General features: G+C 45.3%; 1 protein-coding gene and 1 long non-coding RNA gene across 5 annotated transcripts; one reads left to right on the plus strand and one right to left on the minus strand.

The window, feature by feature from the left end:
- Positions 1–1,816: 1,816 nt before the first annotated feature.
- Positions 1,817–13,580, minus strand: LOC310827556. Of its 4 annotated transcripts, none has more exons than XR_014556404.1 (3): positions 13,440–13,580; positions 10,637–10,720; positions 1,817–1,847 (listed from the first exon to the last, which is right to left on the minus strand). It is a non-coding gene; the product is annotated as an uncharacterized lncRNA (long non-coding RNA). The 4 variants fall into 4 exon arrangements; XR_014556405.1 differs by lacking the exon at positions 1,817–1,847 and adding an exon at positions 5,853–6,023; XR_014556406.1 differs by lacking the exon at positions 1,817–1,847 and adding an exon at positions 7,078–7,788.
- Positions 13,493–23,531, plus strand: PLK2 (polo like kinase 2). The gene is made up of 14 exons (XM_083703547.1): positions 13,493–14,393; positions 15,596–15,703; positions 15,891–16,007; positions 16,226–16,355; positions 16,652–16,739; positions 17,394–17,489; positions 18,314–18,512; positions 18,610–18,757; positions 19,317–19,414; positions 20,336–20,459; positions 20,899–21,139; positions 21,236–21,365; positions 21,467–21,577; positions 22,766–23,531. Exons 1-14 carry the CDS (start codon positions 14,151–14,153, stop codon positions 22,955–22,957), a joined length of 2,025 nt encoding a protein of 674 aa, XP_083559673.1. The 5' UTR covers positions 13,493–14,150; the 3' UTR covers positions 22,958–23,531.
- Positions 23,532–27,047: the final 3,516 nt, after the last annotated feature.

A 27,047-nucleotide genomic window follows, 5' to 3' on the forward strand; every position in this document is an offset into this window, starting at 1 on the left:
AACTTCTGGACCTTAAACAACTTGGCTTGGATTTGATCTGACGCCTCCCAGGTAGAAAGCTTTATATGTCCAATTACTGCTGCCAAAGCTCAGTCAAATGAAATGAGGAGAGGGTGTTTTAGGGTGACAGAATATAATGATCTATTGCCCAATTTCACCAGCTTCCCCGAAGTTCTGTTTCTGTATTTCCAGACAGCAGGGAGCTTTCTATCTTTTGAAACCAAGGTAGCCATAGCTTTGAATGCTATTTTCTTGGAGAAGCAATATTATTGCTCTATAAATGTGAGATTTGATGAAGGAGATGACGCAATCACAAGAGTGTTTTCCTCATGGGGAGAAGAGGGCTTATCTACACCTATATTTATGCATATTCTCCAAACCAGGGATGGGGAACCCCTGTCTTATGAGCTAGATGAACCCTACAGGACCTCCCCTTCCAATCTGCCCCCTACCCTATTTTCCCAGTTGCTGAGTTGTAACTTCCCATCAGCAAACTCTATTCTCTATGCTACCTGGCTGATCAGAGGTAACAGTTTGCCCACTGCTGAGCTGTACTCTCTGATCAGCTCAGCAGTATAGAGAATGAGGCATCACAGGAAGGGCAGATTATAGCTCAGCAAAGGCTCGCTGTGTTTCCAGGCTACAAGACGAGAAAAAGAGGCTCATTTCGCCATGCCACATTATTATTATTTTTGTTGTTATTATTTATTAAAATTGCAGATCACCCTTCATCCGAAGATCCCAGGGCAGTTCACAACAGAAAAATACAAAATGAGAATATAAAATACATAATAAAACAAAAAAAACCAATAACCGCCCCCCTACATACACACTTTTTAAAAAGCCATAGAACGTTAATCAGCCAAAGGCCTGGGTGTCTTCGCTTGGCGCCTAAAGATATGCAATGAAGGTGCCAGGTGAGATTCCCTGGGGAGGGCCTTCAATAGGCAGGGAGCCACCGCAGAAAAGGCCCGTTATCATGTTGCCACCCTCCAGACCTTAAGTGCAGGAGGCAGACGAAGAAAGGCGGCAGATGATGAGCACAGGGGAGAGAATGCTTGAGGCTCTGTGGTCCTGAGCCGTTTCAGGCATGGTGAGAAGCTTCTGTGACCTTTAGCCAAGGTCCACTTCCACTTAGCACAGAGTGTTAACTCCTTGAAGCTCACAACATTCTAAAAGTCTTATGAGTCTGTTACCTGTTGTACTTTCTGCGGTGGCCCCCCCGTGTGTCAAATGTGTTATGTACTGAAGTTCTCACCCTGGGCCAGTAGGGGGATACTGTAGATAGTTTTCACTCAGGTCCACAAATGCAGATAAGCAATTGAAAGTGACGTTCAGTGATTGGATACCGTATTTTTTGCTCCATAGGATGCACCACCCTATAGGACGCACCTAGTTTTTTTTTTGGGGGGGGAGAATAAAGAAAAAAAATTATTCCCCCCCCCCAAGACACGGGGCTGGGGCAGGGGAAGCCTGAGCTTCCGCTGACCCCAGCCCCCAGAACAGGCAGCTCTGGGAGCTTGCGGGGCAGGGGGAGGGGGAAGCCCGAGTTTCCCCTCCCCCAGCCCCCAGAACGGACCCCGGGAGGGCAGGCAGCTCTGCGCGACCCTCCGGAGGCCAGCGCGGCTTGCGCCGGGCTCCGGAGGGTTGCGCAGAACTTCCTGAAGCCTGGAGAGCTCTCCAGGCTTCAGTGAAAGCCTGTATTCGCCCCATAGGATGCACCCACATTTCCCCTTCATTTTTGGAGGGGAAAAAGTGCGTCCTATAGGGCAAAAAATACGGTAGTTACAGAAAATTGTTACTGATGCCTTGTAGTTGAGCTCTATATAAGTAGGTTCTATTCTGGACTGTGAATAAACAAGAGCTCATTGAGGAACCACTGTGTCGTCTGATATGTTCACGCACAACTTAACAGAATGCTCTCCCCAGAGAGGCCCCATCATTACATGTTTTTAGGCCCCAGGTGAAAACATTCCTTTTTACCCAGGCCTTTGGCCATTAAGTAATCTTTGGCCTGCTAAATGTGTGAGGAGCAGGGATGGACTGTTATTGTGATTATTTTATTATTACGCTGTGTACAGGCAACCCCCCACCCCAATAATGTGCATTCAAAATATGTGCGATTGTGCCAAACCTGGAAGTGACCCGAAAATGTGACAAAAACATCACAAAAAGGGCTGTAACAGGACAGGGGCGGAACAGGGTGTTTGCAGGACTTTTCACTGGTGTTTCAAATATATGTGATTTTGCTTAAACACATGGTGTCTTGGAACTCCCTGCGTAAACTGGGAGTTATGTTTTTACTACGATACTGCATTTTTGTTATTAATGTTGTACACCGCCCTGGGATCTTTGGACAAAGGGGGTATATAAATTGAATAAATAATAATAATATTACTGTATACCACTTTGGTAGCTTTCGGCTGTGGTTTATAAAGCTGCAAAATAATAATGACAGCTCTTTTCTTATCAAATATTCCACTCTTCTTTGTTCTCTGCTTCTGAGCCATTCAAATGCAGCTTTCTACGCATTATTTCTCATGTTTCCACCTCTGTCTTAACTATTAAACACAATTAGGGGACAACATTGTCTGCATTTCAGAACGTGGTGGAAGGCTGATCTATAATAGTCAGTCTGCATCTTTCATTAAGCGCTGTTCAGTCTTTCAAATAGGCTCAGGAAGATGTATAGGCCTCCTGGTTTTATGATTTTGCTGGTGTTTCAGTTTGCATTACTCTTCCAAGCCCCCCACCCCCCTTTTAAAGGCTTTGACGATTACTCTTTTGAGGAGTGGAAAAATCAATTGAGTTCCTTCAAGCTCCAGAGATTTTTCCCTGCCCTAAAAAACTCACTTTAATAAAAGGCATCTCCCAAGCTGCACTGCTGAAGAATCCAGAGTGAAAGATAGGAAGGGAAACCCATCCTTTTCAGGGGTTGATTATAAAACTGGAGCCTAATGCAGCAAAGAGGGAAGAAAAAAAGTCCCCAGGATTTAAACTAGAGGCATTAAACAGAAGGGGGTGTGTGTGTGCAAATATATCACCGCCTGTCCCTGACTCATGGGAAATCTCCAAGTGATTTTTTTAAAAAATAAGGGCCAAAGTTAAGTGCTGCCTGAATGATTTCAATGGGAGCATTAAGCATGTGCTTAATTTACTCACATCGATACAAAAGGGACTTAAAAGTGATTAACCCTGCTTGGCTTAAAAGAGATCAATAGGTGGTTTGCCTAGCACTATATCTTCATAGGTGCTCTGGTCCTGCACTACTAGGAAATACGATGAAGGGGCTCACAGCATTAACACCCCAAGAGAGTCTTGCTTGTCCCATAGCCACAGACTTGGATTCCAGCAGAAGTCAGGCATGGTTCTGTCTCTCAGCTGCCCGGCCTGCAGCCTGTGTCTCGTAGCTCTCCCATATCTCTACTCCGGCCTTTTGTCTTTCTAACTACCAGTGAGTTGAGGGAGGAGCCCCTACCCATTTGAAATCTGTCTCAGAGCCACTTCCTTTGGGCTTAGAGGGCCTGTGCTTAGAGGGTCAAGAAGCTAGCCTGGCTGTTCCAGGAACTGAATGTGCTGGATGCAGGAATTAGAAGGGGGCTCCCCCCCCCAAATTCACAGCAATATAATGCACGGGGAGTTGCATTGTTGCAGGGAGTGCAGAAGTCTGCATTCCCTGCTTTAAAACAAAGCACAGCAAATGTGCATTCTTCAGTTGGTTGGACAGGCTTCAATGAAGTGTGTGTGTGTATATATATATATATATACACACACACACACACACAGCAAAAGGTTAATAAACTGACATAGCTGGAGGTCTTGTGGCTGTTTTGTTGCTTTTTTATTATTATTAAAGGGTTAGAATGGACCCCACATTTTCCCAAGGGTGAAATATTGCAATCAGAGTGTTTGAGAGAATGTGATAGCCCTGGGATAGATAGACTCCTTCACTTTGGGAGGACACCTAGACTCTGCAGAAACAAATGATTAACAGCTGCACAGCTGCTGTGTAAAAATCCAACCATCTGAATTTTGGAGAGCCCTGCTGTTTACAAATCAGGATGAGAATTATTATTTCAGCTGAGAATATATCAGAAGGTTTCTTGGATGCCTTTTTAAATGGTCTAATTTTAACAAGACATAACCAGTGTGATAATAGTGCTTAGTGTGTATATACTTTATTTTTATTTTTTTTAAAATATTTATTAACAGTTTAATTTTAATTACAATACCAATAAACAATACAATATAACACATCTCTTAACATAATTTTCTTAACTTCTTTGGACTCCCTCACATCTCCCGCTCCTGCGTTCCTGTCTATAAAATTTTATTCAGCAAATTTATCCCCTTGTTTCTATTCTTATTATCTAGTTTTCCAATGTTATATCTCTGATTTTAGATATCCTATATTCAAATCTTAAAAAATTAAATATAACCTGAAACTTCCAAAAATTTATCTTTTCTTAAATTTAGCTTATCTTCATAATTCACTTCATCTAGCTTAATGGTGCCAAGTTGTTTGTACTCTAGCATCCTTCTTAACATTCATACAATTTACAATATTTTTGTAGATAAGTCTTGAATTTCTTCCAATCTTCTTCCACCGTCTCTTCTCCCAGGTCTAATTTTAACAAGACATAACCAGTGTGATAATAGTGCTTACTGTGTATATACTTTAGCACCTAAAATTGTTCACGCTTAAAAAAATTGGTTCACCTATATCATCTCTACAATCCTTTTAGGAACCTTGCAAGGTGCGTATGTGACCCGGCTTCTTCCCAACAGAAGCAGACAGAGGCTCTTACTTGTAAGTAACAAAGAGGTACAGATTTAGCAGCAGACTCAGTGCTCACGAGTCGCCATTCAGGAGTTCAAGAGCGTAACAAGACTTTCAGAACTGGATGGAAGCTATCAAGATGTCCCAAGAAGTAGCTGGTGTTGGGATTTGCACAGTATTTGTTAGAACATGTATTTTACAAAGAATAAATTGGATTGGTCCCATCCACCCTGAAAACCTATGTAATGGAATGTAACATCTGCAAAATCTTGTGACTCCAATTAAGGTCACAGAAATGCCGAATCATTGTCTCGTCAGTTTGTTAACTCCCTTTTAAAGTGAGCATGTGTGTGTCTCAGGTAGAGATAGGAGAGGGTGGGAGATGGAGGTTGGCTGTTTCATTGTTGTTTTGCTGAGTGTGAAGACGCTGTGTCTGCAGGAGTTGGTGAGGACAGACAAGCTATAATTCAGGGGCTGCTTCAAATGAGTTTTAGCAGCAAGAACCAAGAAGACCCTCTCTTGGGCTCAAGAGAATGAAAAGCATTGCATTGGACTCGGTATATATGTAGGATACTGCTTGTAATAGTTGGCATTCTGCAAGCAAAGCGTCATCTTCAAAGTCTTGTGTGTGGAGTCTACTTCTTCCCTAGGGTTTCAAGGGTCAAAGCGCTGCATGACTCCGGAAAACAGCCAACAGCTGAAATGGAAGGAGGCACCACCGCAGGTGACAAACGGCCGAGCCCTGAAGACTGTGATGCTACACAACAATAGTTGAAAGAGGGCACATATTAAGCTGCTTTTTGCCTGATTAGGAACCCAGGAAGCTGCCTTACTTGAGTCAGACTGTTGGTCCATCTAGCCAGTATTGTTTACACTGACGGGCAGCAGCTCTCCAGGATTTTAGAGGGACATCTCTCCCAGCTCTACCTGGAGTTGCCAGGGATTGAACCTTCTGCAAGCCAACCAGCTGCTTGGCCACTGAGCTATGGCCCTCTGCCTAACTCAGCCAGATACTGACCCCGCCTTTTCTGATCCAGTAGGAGTTGCCATTAATAGCATCTTTAGTCTGGAATTCTAAGCACACTGAGTAAAAGTATATTTGTCTAAACTGAGGTTGTTTCTAAGTAAACACAGGAGTGGACTGCAGGTGTATGGTTGTAAAATCTTCACTGCTTACTCAATTGATATGAAAATAGGCTTGTGGAAGAAACCAGTTTTTGCTTCTGTCGTCCACTGCATTTGCCTGGGATGGCAAAAAAAAATAATGAAGTCATTACTGATTATTTTAAAAAGTAAAGAAATTATTGATAAGCCCCTCTACTTTCTTTATAGGCTCCATTCTACTTTAATGGGCCTTGTCCTAGGGGGAGGGGGAATACTTTCAATGCAGGTTCTGCCATTCTCTTCATTTTCACTTGCCTCTATTCTTAATGTTCAATGCGATAAGGAAATTATCTCCCATTTTTCACAGACATGGCAAATTAGCAGATGGCTGTTTCTTTAACCCTCCCCAGCCCAGTCAAATTGCAAGCAAGGCCAAGGCGACGGAGCATCTGTTGCAGCAGATAAATTCTTTTCATTTAATTGGCTATTCAGGCATCTTTCCAAAGTGCCCTGATACCATTTCCTTGCTGTGCACTTGGCTACTTTATGAATGTTCTCAAAGGAACGTAATGATGTGCAGACACAATGGTCCACCTTTGGAACTGAGGCAAGATCCTGAGCTCCTTGCTGGGTCTCATGCTATGACATCTGCCACTCATGTATCTTCCCTGAAGCCTTTGCAGTTCATTCACTGAGGCTTATCCATTCTAGCAATTTTTCATTTTCACAACATGGATCATGCTAACAAAAACTAAAAGGGGAGAGCTTAAATGTTCCCCCATGCAACAAAATGTGGGGCAGTATTCTGGTTGCATGGTTTTCTAGGTTTAACAGGGTTGCAGATTGATCCCCCCCCCCAAGCAATTATTAACAGGGAAATTAAGCACTGAACTCCCACATCCAAATATCTGCAGTGTGTGGAAGAGGTCTGACTTGGGTAAGTCATTACACAATATTACCACCATCTGACAAATTGGAATATTATGGATGGATTTTGCAGCATCCTTGGGAATGTAGATTAATGTGCAGGTGGTAAAATGTACTGCCTAGTGAATAGCGCTCCTTGGAGGAAAGGAAGACTGAATATAATTGCAATAAAAATAAATAACATTAAGTAACTGAATGTTACTTATGATAGTAATAAATAAAATTAAAAATACGCGATAAAAATAAATAAAATTAAGTAACTGCTAGAGCTGTGCAAGCAACTCTCAATTTGGCAATGCAGACTGGGCTTTGATCAGGGCCAGACTAACCTATCAAGAACCTGGCCCCTGAACTAAATTGGGGACCTTGCACAGCCCTAATGTTTAATTAGGAATTTAAAGCCTAATTAAACATTGCAAGAGTGGTGATGAGAGGCAGGAAAGAAGTACAGGTGAGAATCTCTGCCTGCATAGTCTCCTTCTCCTCTCCCTTACTGCCCCTCCTTTTGACAGCCCTGAATTGCACAGGGTGGATCCAACCCGAGGTGATCTGCTGCTGCCCTGACACACTCTGGACCAACTCCAAATTGACCTCATTTGGTTCAGGATCAAGGATTTGGCTCAGGCCAGGTGTACAGCTCTTAAACTTCTGACGCCTTCTTTTGAGGGGGAAAGAAAGTTGCAGCGCGCTCAGGAACGTTTTGTATTAAAATGTAATTACAATTTGAAAATATCAGGCAACGTAAACCTTTAAAAAATCAAATGGCAATATATTTGGAGTGAGGTACAGATGGAACAGTTCAATTTAAATACAGTATAGAACAGCAGGCCGAAGATATATCATTATGTGAGTCGGCCGCCAGGGGGAGCTACAAGACAGCTTATTGATAAATGTACCTGAAACCAACTGTTCTGAACAAGGAAAGCAAGGATGGTTGCCTTGAATAAGGGCTCCTCCACACTTCTCTTCTCCCGTGCCTAGAAAGCGTGGGAGGGAGTGGTTTTCCGCTTGGCCCACATTTTCTAGGCATCAGTCTGAGCGATTTCCCCCTTGACTAATAAAAGGTGTAATTTCATTCTCCATTTATTTCCAACTTTTCACTGTATAGGCACCCTCTTCTCAAAATAACAGGGGCAATGCTAACATATCTGAACCACAGGAGGCTAGGAAAGTGCTTATCTGAGCTGAAAGAAGGAAGGAAGGAAGGAAGGAAGGAAGGAAGGAAGGAAGGAAGGAAGGAAGGAACTTTTCAGAAAAAGTGTCGGAAAATTATTTCCCCAAGGAGCAACTTCCCAGCTGTATGAGAGCTCCAGAAAGATGTGCTCAAGAGATAGTAAGGTAAAAGGTAAAGGTACCCCTGCCCTACGGGCCAGTCTTGACAGACTCTGGGGTTGTGCGCTCATCTCACTCTAGAGGCCGGGAGCCAGCGCTGTCCGCAGACACTTCCGGGTCACGTGGCCAGCGTGACGAAGCTGCTCTGGCGAACCGGCACCAGAGCAGCACACGGAAACGCCGTTTACCTTCCCGCTATAAAGCGGTACCTATTTATCTACTTGCACTTAATTGTGCTTTCAAACTGCTAGGTGGGCAGGAGCTGGGACCGAATGACGGGAGCTCACCCCGCCGCAGGGATTCGAACCGCCGACCATGCGATCGGCAAGTCCTAGGCGCTGAGGTTTTACCCACAGCGCCATCAAGAGATAGTAGAACTGGCCAAAGTTGTGTCCACCTGCAGAAGAGCTGAATACAGAAGCCTCGTGAGCAAAGGAACAGAACACACAGGATCAGGTGGCACAGAAAACGTGGTAAGAAGCTTTGGTGCCAGAGCCGAGAACAGAACATTGAGGAACTTGCTCAACATCACTTAGCATGGATTAGTTCAGGGGTCAGCAAACCTTTTCAGCAGGGGGCCGGTACACTGTCCCACAGACCTTGTTGGGGGCCGGACTATATTTTTTTGGGGGGAAATGATGCAAGAGCCCCATGAGCCCCGGTGGCTGCTTACCTGTGTCTTGTTTGCGGCAGGGGCTGGCGACGGGACGCTGAGCGGCGCACGAAAGGGCTTCGGAGAGGGGCTGCTTAAAATGGCAGCTGCTTGAGCGCTGATGCTGCTGGCACCAACAAAGCCCAGCCCCCATCCTCCTCTAGACAGGGCGGGGAGAAGCCAGGAGGAGGGAGGGAGGAGGTGATGGTGGCGCCGTGTGAGGGAGAAAAGAATGTGCATTCTGGCGACCCACGTGGCGATTCCCGGACCATCCGCAGGCTGGATCCAGAAGGCAATTGGGTCTGATCCAGCCCGTGGGCCTTAGTTTGCCTACCCATGGATTAGTTACTCCTTAATATGTGTTAAGCACCTTCTTGCATCTCCAAGCTGGGCAGCAGGTTGTGTTCTACTTCCATGTCAGAGGCAGAAATGCCACTGTATATCCCTTGCTAGAAAACACAGGAGAGGAGACTGCCCATAGGTGTTTGGCCAATTTGGTAACAGCGTACTTGTCTAAATAGGCCACTGGCCTGATCCAGAAGGCTCTTCTTATGTCCCCCGATTTTAGTCCTTCCTTCCTTCCTTCCTTCCTTCCTTCCTTCCTTCCTTCCTTCCTTCCTTTCTCTTTCATTCCAGTTTGAACATTGTGGGACATATGATTTGTTACTTATTTGCTTAGAATTGGCGATCTTAAAACACTTAAACATTCAGATTGTGCTTTCTTAACTTCAGCATTCTCTTTTCTTGTTGCACTTAATGATTTTCCCCCTATGGTGGCATCAGCCGGAAATAGAGATCGTCTTCTTGTAAACTGCCACAGTGGGTGAATAGGTCCATTGGAATGGATGGGTATGTAACTTCCAATACACCACTGTACATTCTGGAAATTCACCCATGTGCCTTATATATGCTCCAGTACATCAGTCTAAGGACATGCAAAAATGCCTTCCAGTGTGATTAAAAAATACATGGCACAACAGCATATATGTATCTCCTAGCTAACATGTTTCCTTTCAGGGTTGCTAACTTCCAGCCAGCCATGCCCTCTCCCGGAACACTCCATTACACTTCCTCCTTTTCTCTGCCCTGCCCCTTTTAACCAATTGTCACTCAACATCTCATGTTCTCATTGGCTGTTTAGTTGTGCAAGCAGTTCAATTTAAGGTTGCATCCTTAAGCTTTTTTTTTTTTTTTTTTTAAAGATTTTGTACTTCTGAAAATCCAGGGGTTTCCCCAAACAAGCAAATTAGCCATCAGCACTCACTGGCTCAGTGCACTGTTAGAGGATATTCTGATAAGAGGGAGATACTATGCAATGTTTGGCTGATATCAGTGAAAAGACATTTAACACTTTCTGTGTTTAAAATGTACAGGCAACTCACCTTACATGGTTGGTTACGTTCTAGGAGTAGCACATACAGGCAAAATTATTCATAGCCAAAACAAATTGGGTTCAATGGTGGGTGGGATTGCCAAAGTCATTTTTTCCTGGGTGCTCACCCCCTTTAAACAATTTAAAAAATATTTTTTTATGCTGATGTAAAGCTGAAGACACACGTTAAATGTGTGTAAGTTGTGAGTTACCGTACCTCTCTTCATTTAAGCAAACTTTTATCTAGCACTTGAATCTTCAACACACATGTGAAGATAAGCCAAACTGATCACACCGAACATATTTCTAAGGAAATCTTAGTAGAACGGCCATATCAGCCATACAAAGTTTCCTGCTGCGTCTTGGAGCTAATTTGCATGATGCAGAAGGAATAAGCCTCATTGCTTTCACCCCAGTCCTGCTTGTAGGGAACTTGACATGGGGCCAAGATTAGGCAAACCGCACTTACCTTTTTGATCTGCCGATTCTGGTAGCTCAGCTCTGGAACTTACAGGGATCACTGTGTATTTGGCAAGAAGGATCACATACATCTCTGTTGACATCACAAAGACAGAGGCATTAGTAATGTCATCATCATTCGTGATGGCCCAATTCTGGAATTCTGAATGGATTTCACGTCTCTAGTACATGACTCTCATCTTTTAACTCTGAAAACCCAGGGTTTCCCTCATGGGTGTAGAATTCCCAGAGGAAAAGGGATTGATTGTTAAACCAGTCTGAGAACTGTAGCTCTGGAAGGAGAGCAGGGGTTTCCAAACAAACTCTCAGCAACCTTAACCAACCACAGAACCTAGGATTCTTTTAGGGAAGTCATGCCTGTATAAAGCAGCATGATACTGCTTTAATTTTTTAGCACAGACAGATCCCCATCAATGTAGTTTAAGCTAAGAGATCAGGCACATACATGTGTTACTTGTGCGCAGGGCCCTCTCATGCATTGCATCCACACCACTGGCCATGCCTCCAACCAATGTTGTGTCCCTGGACTAGCCCTTTCACATGTTAAGCATGGAGGTGTGTCTGCAATGGAAACTCTATGCACATGAGCAGGGCTAGCCTAAGGATGCAACATCAGGGCCAGCAGTTTCTGCCACAACACATGAAGGGGCCAAGATCAACCACTGAAATTCATGTCTAAGTCAGAACTGGAACTTGATCAAGTCACAGAATTATAGAAGTGTAGAATTTGGAAGGGACCACAAGGGCACAACCCTCTCCAGTCCTAGCCGAACTTCTGCCTCTTCCTTCCTCCTCCCATAACCACTGTCTCTTTGTCCAAGAGTCCGGCAGCTATTGCTCCTTATCTCAGCGCATATGTATACCCTGGTGCATCACCACTAAAGCAACATGGCGGCACATTCTGCATGCCACATGAGTTGGGTTGCCAAGTTCCCATGAGAAGCGAGAACTCCCAATTTGAGTACTTCATTAATTGAGCAATGCCGATTTACATAATTCAGGTGTGCAAGCTGGGTTTCCACCTGCTTGGACCAAAGATTAAAAATAAACTTCCATGTTGCCTAGTCATCCAACCTACAGTGTCGGTGGCTGCAAAGCAAGGGCAAGGGTTGGGTTTTATTATTTTTTTCACATGTAAATCCTTGCAAGATCGAGGGCAAATAAGTAGCAATTATCATGCCACAGTTGGTAATTTGGCCTCTTGGCTTTGCCAGGACATTAGATCATATCATCCAGTTTCCCAGGACGCTGCTGCCCTGAGTAGCATGTGTACTAAACAGCACATGCCGCTAGAGGTCACTGCTGGTTTCTTCCAAACCTGACAGAAGCGCTGGCTTCATCCCAGATCTGCAGCAGGTAACCCACTTAGCAACAGCTAGATCTTTAAGCTCAGGGACTGCTGATTGGCAGACCTTCTGCAGCCAAGAGACTGTGTCCAGGAGATCTGTCAGTAAGACACAAGACAGAGACAGACCGCAAAAGGTGATTCTGCTGTACTTGGTCTCTATTAAGCCGCTGCTTTGCCAGGCTGAACCCCTGCTATTGTTTCACCTCCCTGCAGTTTAAGCCCCGTCCCAGTGACATCCAGTTATATTACCAAGTCCTGAGGAGATGGCTGATTTTGCATGGGGCAATTTTAATAGAACAACTGTGAGCTGTCTGATTCCAAAGAGAAAAGGGATGATCTTTAAGGAAAGGGTTGAATTTGCTGGGTGTGCGGGGGGCGGGTTACATCTCTCTTAGTATGTGGCATTTCCAGCTGTCACCTCCATTTTCATGCTTGAAGGGAAATGTGAACATTCCACTTCTGATTTATTTTTTTAAACTGCCTTTTCGGTGCCACTGCCAATGTCCTTCCTTGTCATCATAGAAGAGGGAGGCAGTGCCTGGTCCAAGAGGAAGGACCACCAGGCTGGGTTTGTCCTTGAATGACCTTGGCTTGATTAGCGTAGGACATGGATACCACGCTGCTCTTCTCCGTATCCCAAATCGCAATCAGTGCTGCAAGGCTCAGGCACGTTAATTTGGGCCTCATAAGCCTGGCATGTGTTCACCACATGGGCTGTTCATCAGAAGGCCAGATGGAGAGAAAATGAGGGAAGCGAATGAAGGCATCTCGTCTCTCCCTCTTGGCACCTGGGATGTTAATCCTGGAGTTTATCCCTCGGTGTTGCAGCTGTTGCCCTTCCTTGGTGTGATGAAGGGCACCTTCAGTACACAAACAAGCTCCTGGCCTGCACAGAGTGTATCTTGGCTTAACATCCGCACTGTCCATTGAAGACTAGGGACACCATGTGTGCCCCCCTCCCATTAAACGTGTATGCAAGGAGGCCCATTTTAATGGGCTGGCTCACAGACAGGTATCGTTCGAAGGAAGGAATGACATATACACGTAAGGTCAATGGCGCAATCAGGGCCAGGAGTCCAGGGTCTCCCATTCAGTAGAGACAAGGAAGAAGGGGAGAGCAGGACTGGCTTAACACATTCACCAACCTGGTACCTTCCACTTGATTTGGACTACAATTCCCATAAGCCCCAGCCACTGTCGCTCTCAGGTCCCACTTGCTGGTTTTCCACATGTGTCTGGTTGGCCACTGTGAGGACATGTAGCTGGGTTATACAGCTGGGTTATACTAGGGCTATTTTTGCATTTCTTTAGGAGCTGTATTCTAAAACAAGTGAAGAGAGGAATTGCAAGGAAAGCTAATCAGAGAGAGGGGGGGGGAGGAGCTGTGGGGCGGGGCTCAGGGTAATCCCTCCCCTACCCCTGTTGAAACGTCACTCAAACCTACCTAAGCCATTGTTCCAGATAGGGAGCTGATGACTTCTCCCCACGGGCCTTGAGGCGGCTTGCAGGGGCCATGGCAAGCAAGGTGCCGGCTTGGACTTTTGCTACGCAGCTTTTCAAAGGAACAAAGGGACCAGGGGCCGTTGTGGCTGGGGGTCTCCATTTCTCTATCCGGTGGCTGCGTTGTCATTTGCCGGGCCAACGTTAAAAAGTTATACAGGAGCTGGCCGGCCTTGGCGCTGCTGGGTTGTACTGTGGCTCACCGACCGCAGTGAAAACCTGGAGTGTTTCCTCTGAAAGAGGTCCGGCGGCGTGGCTTACTCCTAAGGAAGCGCGCGTTGACTGAGAAGGGGCGTCGTTCGAGGTTGCAGTTACGCGGAGGCCTCTTTCCCCCAGGGGCGTGTCGCTTTGAAGGCTCCGGCGGGCGCGCGTTCCCAAGTGCTGCTTAACGCGCGTCGCGGCCAACGTTCCATCGGGTCTCCCGCGCGGCCAGCCGGACAACGCGCTGCCCGCCATAGGCCGCTCTGCGCTTCGGAAGGCGGAGCATTGTGACGTCGGGGCTCGCGGGGCGGAGCGCCTGCCCGCGCTATAAAAGGCCGTGGAGGCGGTCGTCGTTTCGCAGAGCGAGCGTTCGGCGCAGCGGCGGCGGAGCTTGGGAGAGGGCTGGGAACTGGAGCGGGGTTTGTTTCGCCGGGGCAAGCCTGCCGACGGGGCTATGGATTTATTGAGGACTATCGCTTACCAGCCGGGCAGTACAGCAGCCGGTAGCAGCAGCAGCGGCAAGATGGGCGAGCAGGCGCTGGGCAAGTCCTGCAATGGGGAATCGCGAAGGAAGAAAGCGGCGGAGTCGGCAGCCGAGCAGCACCACCACCACCCGCACTCGGCCACCGAGATCTCTCGGATTATTACCGACCCCACCACGGGAAGGCGATACTGCCGCGGCAAGGTGCTGGGAAAGGTAAATGCCCGGCGGCGGCGGCGGCGGCAATGGCAGTTTTAGGGACCCGTCTCGTGGATCTGTCACTGGTGTGCAGAGCTGGTTGTAACGTCGGGGTGGGGTCGGGGGGGCTCATAGATTCCCACCCAACATCGATTTATTTTGATTTTGTGTAGAGGTTTTTTGCCAGTGCGTTTTGGCATTTCTGGCACGCAGGCGCCCTCCCTAATCTGAGCCTGTCGATCTGATCTGCCCCCCCATTCTGTACCTGGGGCAACCCAGCCAGATGGGTGGGGTATAAATAATAATAATTTATAATTAATAGCGCACACACACCCCGCTCCTCCCGGTCCATCTATCGTGCCTTTTCATTTCCCTTCCTTTGCAAAATTCCAACTATATTTGCTTCTCAGAAAGAGGGCATTTTAAATCCAGGGTTCCATTCATCGGGTCTGTGCTGCACTATCTTGAGTCCCTATGTCCCGCTGGCTTTATTTGCAGCCCCTTATGCTTTTATCGTTTGTGTTTTATCACCTCTGCGGATCACTTATGGCACCTGTCGAAGTAGGGTGTTACCTGTGGAGGCTGGTGCATGCATAAGCTGCCAGCCTTAAAGGGCTGCTAAACAAAAGAGGAGAAGGCTCCACACGGATAGCTGCATGGAGAGGGAGGGCAGCTATCCGGTGTGATTAATGTACATGTCAGTCAGCTGTTCTTCTCCCAATTACATGCAGCAGAAAACTGTCGGTTGCTGTGCCTTTCATCTTGAGCGCTTATGGCAAAAACGGATAAATGTGTGTGCATTGGTCACAAAATAAGAATCTGTAGGAGAATTGCCTGCTTCACCCATGAGGCGGTTGGGGAGGGTTTTGTCCTCTCGCTACAGGTTTAAGCAGCTAGTCCTCAAGCATTTTATAGTCATTTGTCTGTACCTTTGTTGCATATTTTTGACTGCTGGTTGAGAGAGCTTGCCTGGGGGGGGGGGGGCTCTCTTTAGCATCCAAGGCTCTGCATTAATTTGATTAGCAAAGAGTGAGAATTGAGAGCACACTGCAGACTGTCCTTTGGCTGCAGACTGTCACCGGTTTTTCCTTTTGCAGTCATGGTCCCTTGGTAGTTCCGATTTTTCCTGCTTGACTTGGGCTCCCTGAAGAGGGAGGCGGAGGGGAGTTTCTCTACTGTCTCGTCTAATGTGCTTCTTCTGCTCTGCCTTGTCTCTTCAGGGCGGCTTTGCAAAATGCTACGAGATGACGGATCTGACCACAAACAAAGTCTATGCTGCAAAGATCATTCCTCACAGCCGAGTAGCCAAACCTCATCAAAGGGAAAAGGTGTGTATGTGTTGTGACGCTCCTTTCAGGAATCTCTTTATGTGCTTGGGTGGCCCTTCCCTTTCTCCCTCTGCAGTGGCTTGCTCACATCTAAGCCCTGCCTCTTCCCACGGCGGTGGCATGTGGATACTGAGGTGCCAGTAATAACCTGCTTCTCGTTTGTGTGTGCCCTTTTCTCCTCTTCCAGATTGATAAAGAGATCGAGTTGCACAGGATGCTCAATCACAGGCACATTGTGCAGTTCTACCACTACTTTGAGGACAAAGAGAACATTTACATTCTGTTGGAGTATTGCAGCCGAAGGGTGAGCATCCATGGGGAGAAATCCGGTATTCCCTTACATGGAATCGGCCGATAGTGTAAAAATGTTTAATGTGTAAAAGGTATTGTCCATAGTTTCTTGAGGCAGCCCTTAATTCCTTGCCTTTGACCCCCACCCCTCAGCTTTTTTCATAATGCTAATGCTTATCGTGTGCTTTCAGCTGAGTGACCTTGCCTGTGGGTTTTTCTCTTTTCTTCCAGTCTATGGCTCACATATTGAAAGCAAGGAAGGTGTTGACGGCACCAGAAGTGCGATACTACCTCAGGCAGATTGTGTCGGGATTAAAATACCTTCACGAACAGGAAATCTTACACAGAGACCTGAAGCTAGGTATGTTGATCTCCCAAGACACTGGGCTTATAAGATGTTGAAAGAGCAGTTTCCTTTCTCATAGACCAAACTGCTGTTTGAAAACTGCAATTCATGGGGATTAATGAATAGGATCAGCTTGTCTGGCAGTGGAGTCTTGGAGTGCTTGAGTAATAGCGCTAGGTATTCATTCATAAAAACAAAAGCACCAGCTATGTGCTGGCCTTCTTTAGATGCGAGTCAGCACTTGTCTAACACGTCATGACATTGAATTGGACTCACCATGTTTCCTCTTCCCCTCTGCCTTGCGCCTGCAGGTAATTTTTTCATTAACGATTCCATGGACTTGAAAGTGGGTGACTTTGGGTTGGCAGCAAGGCTGGAACCGCTGGAGCACAGGAGAAGGTAAGGACCTGAGAAGGAAAGAGGGCAGCAACCTAAATACAGCAGAACTGCCTTGGGATTTGTAATCTCTAGTTATGTATAGCAGTGAGAGATGCTGGCTCTCAAATCATTGGCTTGCCAGCCAGGATATCTGACAGCTGATCAATGTTCTTAATGGCCTTTTTTGTAACAGTTTAGTGGGTCAGCTTCTTCTGCCTGTGAACAACCCCCATTATTTTCAGGCCCATGCACATTTGGGGGAGGGAGTCTTATATAGCTAATGGTGAGTTGCCACCATGGGACATTCCTTATACTGAATCAGACCATTGGTCTAAGTAATTCCCTGGCTGGCAGCAGCTGTCCAGGGGTTCATGCAGGGGTTTCACACAGCTTCACCTGGAGATGCCAGGGATTAAACTTGGAGCCTTCAGTATGCAAGGCAGATACAGGCTGTTTGCATATAGCAAAGAATTAAGGTGGAACCTGTACAGTATTTAACAAAAACATATAGCTTTGGAGGCCAAACTAATGCTCTATTTAAAATGCACTGACTTGGGATTGGATTGCATTGGTTTCACTAAAGTGTATGACAAACGTTGAATTTTTGAGAGAGTCTTAACTGTTGTTGGACTGATAGCTAATTGTTTTAACTTCTCATTCAATTGTCTTTTTCAGAACCATCTGTGGCACACCAAATTACCTCTCCCCAGAAGTTCTGAACAAACAAGGGCATGGCTGTGAATCTGACATTTGGGCCCTGGGCTGTGTCATGTGAGTATTTAGCTGGTTTTTGGTCCTGTCTGCAACTGTGTAACTAGTGGGTGGGCTTTGCCTTTCTCGAGGTCTTCAAGCAGACCTTCAGCACATCTCTTTGAGCAATTGCACTGAGCAGGAGGTTAAATTATGTAACCTACAAGGACCTTACCCAAGTTGCTCTCCTGTGACCTGTAACTATTCAGATTATGTAGAACTCTGGAGATTTGGCTTATTTTGCACAATAAGCTTTGTTTGTGATAGTTGTATATGGGGGCAAAAAACAATGCAAGGTATTGTGAAGCCTCACCTTCTGACCTCATCCCCCCCTTTGAAATCACATTAAACACACTCTCCAGCAACCTCACCAGGAGATGTTGTTGCATGTGTGGGCAGTCTTCTTAGACTGAGTCAAACCAGTCTAAGGTCCACCTTCAGCCTGGTGATGCCATGCCCATCTAGTTGGCAGGCTCCTCAAAGGCTTTGGATGGGATGCCTTCTGCATGCAGAGTCTTTAACAGATCCACTGATGAGCTATGGGCCTTTCCAGCACCACTTCCCGCTCCTTGTAGCCCCTTGATATTGGGATACTTAATCTGCATTAGTTACCAAACCCACACGTCCTCGAGCCTTGCACAGACCTGTGGCATGTTCTTGATCTCAGTTCAGCCCCTTCTTACAAAACTTAGCTGACATAACCTTTTCCAGTACTAGTAATGGTCAGTGGTTGTGATGCTTTTGCTTAAAGACTACTTAAATTGAGGCCCTTCTTATAAACATTTTTTTTTAATTATTCTTAGCAATGATTCAAATAATGAATTGTATACTTCCTCTTCCAACAGGTATACAATGCTACTCGGAAGGCCTCCATTTGAAACAACCAATCTGAAGGAAACTTACAGGTGTATAAGGGAAGCGAGATATTCCTTGCCATCGTCTTTGTTGCCTCCTGCAAAGCACTTGATTGCAAGCATGTTGTCGAAAAACCCGGAAGACCGCCCCAGCTTAGATGACATTGTTCAACACGACTTCTTCTTGCTGGTTTGTAGCATTCTTGTTCTTGGTTTGTTTCGCTTCTGTTCAGAGCTACAGCTGACAGCCAGCTGACAGCCCGTTTTTGTACATCTTGTTTCCTCAGGGCTTCACTCCAGAGAGGCTTCCAGCTAGTTGTTGTCATACAGTTCCTGACTTCAATTTGTCAAGCCCGGCTAAGAATTTCTTCAAGAAGGCAGCTGCAGCTCTCTTTGGGGGCAAGAAGGAAAAAGCAAGATATTTTGACACACACAGTAAGCAGATATATTCATACCTGGCTACTATCTATGCACTACAGTAGGCAGACTTCAGGCTGGAAGGATCAATTTAGTTTCTTACTAAGCCATCAGTGCATCTTTTATGAGAGGAAAGCCTTTTTTGTTGTTGCTGTATCATTAAGTAAATCCAGTATCCAAAAACTTGCCGATCTATCTTATGAATCACCCAGAGATCTACGAGTAGATCCCAATCCATCCTCTGCCCATCTGTAACAAATACTTACTGCTGATCTCTTGCCACCTATAAAAGCTTCGTATTTTGTGTATACACACTGCTAAACTTTTTAATGCAGAGCTGCTAAAGCATCACTGTGAGGGTTTTTGAAGCCAGCCTGCAGTTCCTGGTCTGCCGACTCTTTCTATAATATAAGATCCATGTTCAGCTCTGTGAGATCAGGCACATGCAAAGGAAGCAACACTCCAGGAAGAGACTGTATGTCTCGTCAAGGCAGGAAGTATTGCATACTAGACAGTCATGTGCACTTGGATAGGAAAACCCCCTCTAAATTTTCTGTGGCTTTCTTCTCCCTTCCAGATCGGCTTGCTAAAGAAGATGAAGAAATATACAAGCTTAGACATGACTTGAAAAAGACCTCAATAACCCAGCAACCCCTGAAACACAGACCAGAGGAGGTATGTATTTCGGTTGGTTGGGCTTTTTTTTGTAACAGGGTAGCCTGTATTGCTGAACACAAGTAAAAACGAGTGGCTAGCGAAATCCTTGAGAGCTCAGGAAGCTTAGCGTAATCTTGTGACATGGCTGTCATAGCCTTTGACATCTGTGCAGGGTCTCTGTGACTCCAGGACTCATTAGTGCAAATCATCCAGCATCTGTGTGTCTCTGTACAGCATAATCCTGAGATGCTGTCAGCTGCCCCTCCTCTTCCTTAGGAAGACTCTTAGCTCAGGATAAGCCAGCAGTTCTGAAACTTCAGTTGCATTTGCAATCTCCAGCATGTTTGGGAGCTGAAGCAGGCCTGGTGTGTGTGCAGACACAGGCAGAGTGATGAGACGTAACCAAATAAAAATGTAGAACAAACAGCATGAGAAGCTCTTCCAAATCTTGTTAAGAAAACATCTTTCCATTGTTCTGTTCCATTGTTCAAGAAATGGGACCCAGTTTGCAACCAAGAATAATTTTGATTTTTGGTCGTTCAAGTTGCCAAAAGGACAGAACAAGTTTGAAATCTTCCCCAGTGGTTTATCACAGCCTCTTCCTAGATACATAAGTGAAGGGAAATCAAAGCTTGCTCTCATGGGGGAAATGAATTCAGGTCCTACCTGCCTTCCACCTCCTGATGCTAGGTGACCTTGCCTTCCCTGAAAGGGAACTCGAAGGCAGTTTGTGTGGCATGTACAGTACACACTGCATCATTGTGGGCAATAACAAAAGCCCTTTGCATGTATCCTGTTCATCACAGTGATAAGCACCTTGCTAGTGAGGCCTACCTACCAGGGTACCTGCAAAACGGAATCTGAAACATGATCATGAATTACACAAGAATCTGTCCTTGATGGTCCTTGGCAACAACATGGTATTTTCTGCCTTTTCAGGAGATCCAGCCTCCCAGCACCACTGTAGCCAAACCTGGCATGCTAGCAGAAACCAAACAAATCGGAGATGCTATCCGGATGATAGTTCGGGGGACTTTGGGAAGCTGTAGCAGCAGCAGCGAATGTAAGTATGATGCACATGGCGTTAAGTAGACGGTTCTGTGTTTAGTCTGTACTTCAAGCAAGAATGTAAGATTTAGGGCCTGTAAAGAAACATTCTTCCTCCCATGTCAAACTGGCCAAGCAAATAATCTAGAGTAAAAACCTACAAATTTGGTTGGCGAGTCTGTGGGACTGTCATGTCTTTCCTCCCCACAAAGAACTGCAAGAATTGATGGGAGTGCAGATAAATCCCCAAGCTCTTTTAAAACCTAGTTTTACAGCTTCTCTTTCTGTTGGGAACTCTGAGAACTTCAGTGCAAATTCTGTAGCAGAAATTGCCAAACCGCCTTTTAGGGGCATAATCTGAGACGATAGGCCAATGAATAATGTACAGGAGGTAGGCTCATTGACATCTCTGCATGTGGTTTCTGTAACGTTCCCTCCTCTTTGCCCTCACCCAGGCCTTGAAGATAGTACTATGGGAAGCGTGGCTGACACTGTGGCTAGAGTGTTGCGCGGTTGTCTGGAGAACATGCCAGAATCTGACCACATTCCCAAAGAACAACTGGCTGCGTCTTTCCAGTGGGTCACGAAATGGGTGGACTACTCAAATAAATACGGCTTCGGTTACCAGCTGTCGGATCACACAGTGGGCGTTCTCTTCAACAATGGTGCTCACATGAGTCTTCTTCCAGACAAAAAGTAAGTGGCTGGCCCAATGTACAACGAAGTTGTCACGTGACGCTTTCCTCTTCTGTGTCTACTTGAACTTAATATTCTTCTTCTTCTTACCTTCAGAACAGTCCATTACTATGCAGAGCTTGGTCAGTGCTCCGTGTTTTCCACTCCTGATGCCCCTGAACAGTTCATCAGTCAAGTAACTGTTTTGAAGTACTTCTCTCACTACATGGAGGAGAATCTCATGGATGTAAGTGATGTGGATGAAAAGCCTTGGAATCCTTTGCTTGTTAGAAAGCCTGTGTGTTGATGAACTCTGCTCTAACCAAGACTGTGTGTTCTCCTTTTCAGGGAGGAGATCTGCCCAGTGTAACAGATGTCCGTAGGCCCAGACTTTACCTCTTACAGTGGTTGAAATCTGACAAGGCATTGATGATGCTCTTCAATGATGGCACTTTCCAGGTAGAGTTTCTTCTCTCTCTCTTCTCCCTCCGCCCACCCACACATGCAGCTTGCTCAAAACATGTAGGGGCTTGTTATCTGGAATCAGTGGGGATTAGATCTTAAGATGGCGAGTGTACTATTTTTACAGTGTGTTAACAACTTGATGACAATAGTAACTTATCATAAATAGTGTTAATAAGCTATTCAGCTGACTCCATGAAAGATGAGGAGCCCAATGGCTTGAAGGGCCAAACGTGCTACTTTCACAAATCCCAAGGCCAAAAGTGAAGTGTACACAGATGCAAAATGGGCTTACTACAAGTTACATGATATTGTATCATCTGTAATACTTGGTTTATTCTATTATGCGGAGGGGGGCCTGTTGGGTTTGGAGCAACAAGACATCATAGGCACACTATGACAGGCATAGGCAAACTTTTGGGACTATAACTCCCATCATCCCTGACCACTGGTCCTGTTAGCTAGGGATGATGGGAGTTGTAGCCCCAAAACATCTGGAGGGCTGAGTTTGCCTATGCCTGCACTAGGATCCAGTGAGAGGTTGGTGAACCTGTGGGCTTCCAGATGTGGTTAGACTACAGCAGCAATCCTTTACTATGACCATCTTAGCTGGGGCTGATGGGCATTTTAGTCAAACACACCTGGATGGCCACAGGTTAACAGTCTGTGGTTTAACAGAGATCTTCCAATACATCACCAGAACCTTCTTTGTTCCTCTGCTCTCAAGCTACCTGAGGTGATTTTAGTTCTCAAATTCTGGACACAAGCCTCTACCAACTAAAGATGAACAATACCTTTATTCCTTAAGGGGTGTTTTTGGATACATAACAGCTTCATCCTTTAAATGTGTTATGCAGAAGTAAATTCTGCTTCAAGGAGACTTGCTTCCAAAATTGCGTTGCCATTTCGTAAATTAAGGCTTGCAATCTTTGTCTTCAAGCAGGTGGTCTTGATTGATTAAGGCCCTATTGAGCTTAGTCAGAGATGCTTTGTCTTTTAGGCATTTAATATTCTGCAGCACATGAGCAAAGGCTTTTTTATTATGCTTGTAATCTAAGCTGTAAAGGAAGGCTGTGTCCACAAAATACTTGGAGAGCACTGCCGAAAACTGAAAGCAGTGCCATGAAATGTGCATTGAGAGGTTGGAACAATTGCATTAAACAGCACCTCTTAATTCCTTGGCAGGTGAACTTCTACCATGACCACACAAAAATCATCATATGCAACCAAAATGAGGAATATTTGCTTACTTATATCAATGAAGATAGGCTATCGACAACGTTTCGCTTGACGACCCTTCTGATGTCTGGGTGTTCCCTGGATCTAAAGCAGCGAATGGAATATGCGTTGAATATGCTGTTGCAAAGATGCAATTAAATTAAAAAGAACTCTTCTAAAACCAAAAGGACTTCTCTCACTGAAGTCTACAGTGGAGGCAGTTGGAAAAAGCTAGTATGTTGATGGATGAGTGAGGAGTAGGGACTGGTACGAACAAATATCTTATGTGCTGGGCTGGTACCAGACATGGAGCCTACTGCAGCCGTCTTTGGTGGATTAATGGTGTGACAAGGAATTCTTTTGGAGTGTAGCTTTCCTTGCTTCACTCCCTTTTGAAAGATAGGAGTTGGACTTGAAGCTCTGCAGAGAACAGTTCTGATGGAGGACTTTAAAACTGTGAATAACACTTGAGGAATTGGGAGGGAGGGCGATCTCATTGTTGTCGAATAACTATTTGGGGCAGCTTGTGGCTGCTTAACTGTGAACTATGGCCATACATTTTTTCTTATTTCTTCCAAGAACTGATCACACTTGTGGCTGGCAAAGTGCATTCCTTGTTAATATTTTTTTTTATTTATTACAGCCTAAAGTGAAGTATTTATTACATACATTTTTTTGCAACCGTGATTTTAAATATACATTTGTTGGCAATAAAGAGTGGGAAAAACCTGAAGCAGTGGTTTCAGTATATGCCTTTTTTCCCTCTGAGCTCTGCATTTCATTCTAACCGGTAAAAGTAACACGCAAGATAGAAGAAGTTCAAGGTCAATTGATTTCTCATTCTGATGAGGTGGAATGGACCTCCATCAGCGTTTACAGTGGTTTATTTTCTACCTGCAGGAGCCTGCAATCTGCTTGGATAACAGCCCAGCTTTTGCACAATTTATACAAACCATGGTGGATGTGGCTCGTAGATTAGCCTGACGCTTTTAAAAACTGATGCTGTTCACCACAGACCAAGGCTGCAATCCTAATACTTGGTTACGAGGAAGTGGGTCTATTGTACTCAGCAGGGTCAATTTCTGAGTAGATAATAGGATTGCATTGAATATTATTTAAATATCTGCCTTAGTGTTACCTTCAGAGTTTAAATTGGCTTTTTTTAAATATACAAGGTCGAGGGCCTCTAAATTTTCTTATGATATCCAAGTCTACCTTGGTCTCTGCAGCATGAAAACCTCTCTTCTTCCTACTACTTTGGCTTGAAGGAGATTCTCTTGCTTGTAAACTCTTGCAGACACCTGACCATTGTACCCAAGCAAGTGTGGTTCTCCCATCAGCCTTCCAACAAGCATAGGGTGTTGAGTGTTTTGTAATGGTTCTATTCAGCCTCTTTTTTTGCGGGGGGGGGGGGGACTGATGTCAGCTGATCTCTAGGTGAACTTTGGTCAGCATGAAAATTAGCCATGTGGCAAAACCTTGAATTCACCTTGCTTCCTGAAAATGCCAAGATGGCGGACGGAGGGTTTAGCCAGACTTATTATATATATATAAAAAAAATATCTGTGTTTTGTGGAATCTGTATTCCGTGAATGCTGATGGAGAAACTGAAGGCACAATGTTCGTTCCTTACCTAGATTCACAAAGTAGTGACACACAAAAGATGGAGACATATCATGTTCTCAAAGGGGCCTTTCAACTGCCTAACGGGATGCAACCAAAATTAGGTCACTGGATTAACCTTAATTGGGGGGGGGTGCGCCTCAAACGTTCTACTTCCCAGGGACTACTTGAGAAGGCTGGAAGTTACAAAGCCCACCAGTCACAAAAAGACAGCAAATGGAGATGGTTTGACATAAATGGCTGGCAAATAAATCTAATCCCTCTTGGAAATCGCTAAATTCTTTGCCTCAGTGATTTTCTTATGTCAAGGAGTTCCACAGTTAACTTGAAGAAAACGCTATGGATATCAGAGTATTCTAAGTCTATTTTAGGTAGAATCTGTTGGAAGCTCACAAGTGGAGATAGCTTTTTATTTGCAATCCTCCTCATGTGCCTCTCAGCATTCTTATTCCATTGCCTCCCATTTTCTTTTCCTCTATTCTACTATTTTTCATCCCAGCTCTTTCTATAAACATTTGCTTCTTCTGTAAACGCACCACTCTTTTTATCACCTTCCTCTCTATTCCAGTTTATTAGTCGTGGCAGTAAAGTACCAACCACTGGCTCTTCCTCTCAAGAGGAAGACCCTAATAAATGTCTCCATCTCCCAGCCACCTTTCCTAAGCTCCACTTTCTCTCCTCTGCTCCTCCCAAAAAAACAGGTGTATATATGTGCAAACAATCACATAGTCTGCCTGATTTCTGTATGAAGGAATCCCATTCCAAACAGGACCTCAGTGGGGGCACTGCAAAACAAAGACTCTTACTTCATTCCACAGTCCTCATTTGGCTCCTGTGTTTGCTATTTATTTTTGTGGGTGTGAGGGGGAATCAGGCTATTAAAGAACAAGCACCATGACAAGAAACATTGCATCAAGTTGGGCCCTACGAGGGCTCCAAAGTCTATCTGATTGAGCAAGCTTGGAATAAAAGGATCTTGGGCTCTTCCTGGCTGTGCCAGGGCTGCACAAAAATGGCTCCCTCAAAACCTGCAGGTGGAAATTCTGCCTCTCCATCCCCAAAGTGGCCATCATTCCTATGCTCCTCCAAGGCATCAAGATCGGCCCGTGATAATGTGTCAACAGAAGAGGGGAAGGGATTGATGGTGTGGGTGCCTTGAAGTCAAGTTAGATAGGTTGGTTTACTCTTTAAGTCTGGAAAGAAGCTTTATTTTGGACCTGAGGGTGGGAGGGTTAGGACCTTGGGCATTCTCTCCCTCAGTGTGGTGTAGTGGTTAAGAGCGGTAGACTCATAATCTGGTGGACCGGGTTCGCGTCTCCGCTCCTCCACATGCAGCTGCTGGGTGACCTTGGGCTAGTCACACTTCTCTGAAGTCTTTCAGCCCCACTCACCTCACAGAGTGTTTGCTGTGGGGGATGAAGGGAAGGGAGAATGTTAGCCGCTTTGAGACTCCTTCAGGTAGTGATAAAGCGGGATATCAAATCCAAACTCTTCTTCTCCCTCATCCTATCGCCGCCATGCTGGCATAGTGTTGCCCTTTGCCAACAGAATCTGACAACTGTCATTCTTTGGGCTCCTCCAGGTGACCCAATTATTCGGCATTTGTCCTGATTCTCTTGCCCAAAGCTTACTTTGTGTCCAGTCGAGCATTCATTCTGATTTGTTTATGAGGCACTTATACGACAATGAGCGTTCATCCTGATTTGCTTGCAGGGTGTTTGCACATCTGCCTGTTAATTAATTACTCATTCATCCAACACTTTTGAAGGCATTTTCCCATCAGTTTTCAAACCACAATGTGTTTTTTAAAAATAAAAAATGTGGATTTGTTGCTTCAAGATGACAGAACTCGTCAATCCACTTTGAATGCACAAACCTAATGTTCCGGTGTGCACTTGCATCCCTCCTGCCAACTATTGTCAGTTTGGAGGCACCCTTTTTGCCTCTTATACTAGGGAAGCTGCTACACCCTGCAAATTTTGTTGTGTCATGGCGACCCAGCTCATTCTACACTGGCAAGGATATTCAGAGGAGCGAGATGGCAAAGGCTATTTTTAACAGCTTGTTTTAATGAGGTAAGGCAAACATAGTTCTCCAAGGGCTCATTCCGACTTCCTTTTGTGTTGGGTTGCCCAAAGTTGTTCAGTCCCCCCCCTTTTTTAGGTGCAAAGTTTTGAATGAAAAGTTTTCCAGCTATTTTTAAGGAATAGACTTCCAGCACAGGTTGCCATACATCAAGCATACATGTTTTTCCCCTTACATTTTCCTCAAAGTGGGGATGAGCCCTTAGTCTGGAAAAAAAGTGAGCTTTAAGACCTGTGCAGAAAAGAACATATAGGGCCAGATTCAATTAATGAGTCCCATTAGCAAAAGCCAAAGCAAAATACAGCAACCTCAGCTAGCACAATGGGTCTGCCCCCCAAATTGGCTTGGAGGGTTGGGAGAGACCCCAGAATAGTGCATTGTGGGAAGAGAGGGGAGTTTATATGGCAGTGCTTGCGTTGATGGAAAAATCTCCTTAGCCACAACACTTATTTCCTCCGAAAATGGGGCGCATTCCAAATGATGGGATTGGAACAACTGTACCAAATGACTGTTATCTGGAAAACCATCTACCAGTCATTAC

Source organism: Podarcis gaigeae (assembly GCF_964106915.1).
Source record: "Podarcis gaigeae genome assembly, chromosome: 11".
Classification (NCBI taxonomy): Eukaryota; Metazoa; Chordata; class Lepidosauria; order Squamata; family Lacertidae; genus Podarcis; species Podarcis gaigeae.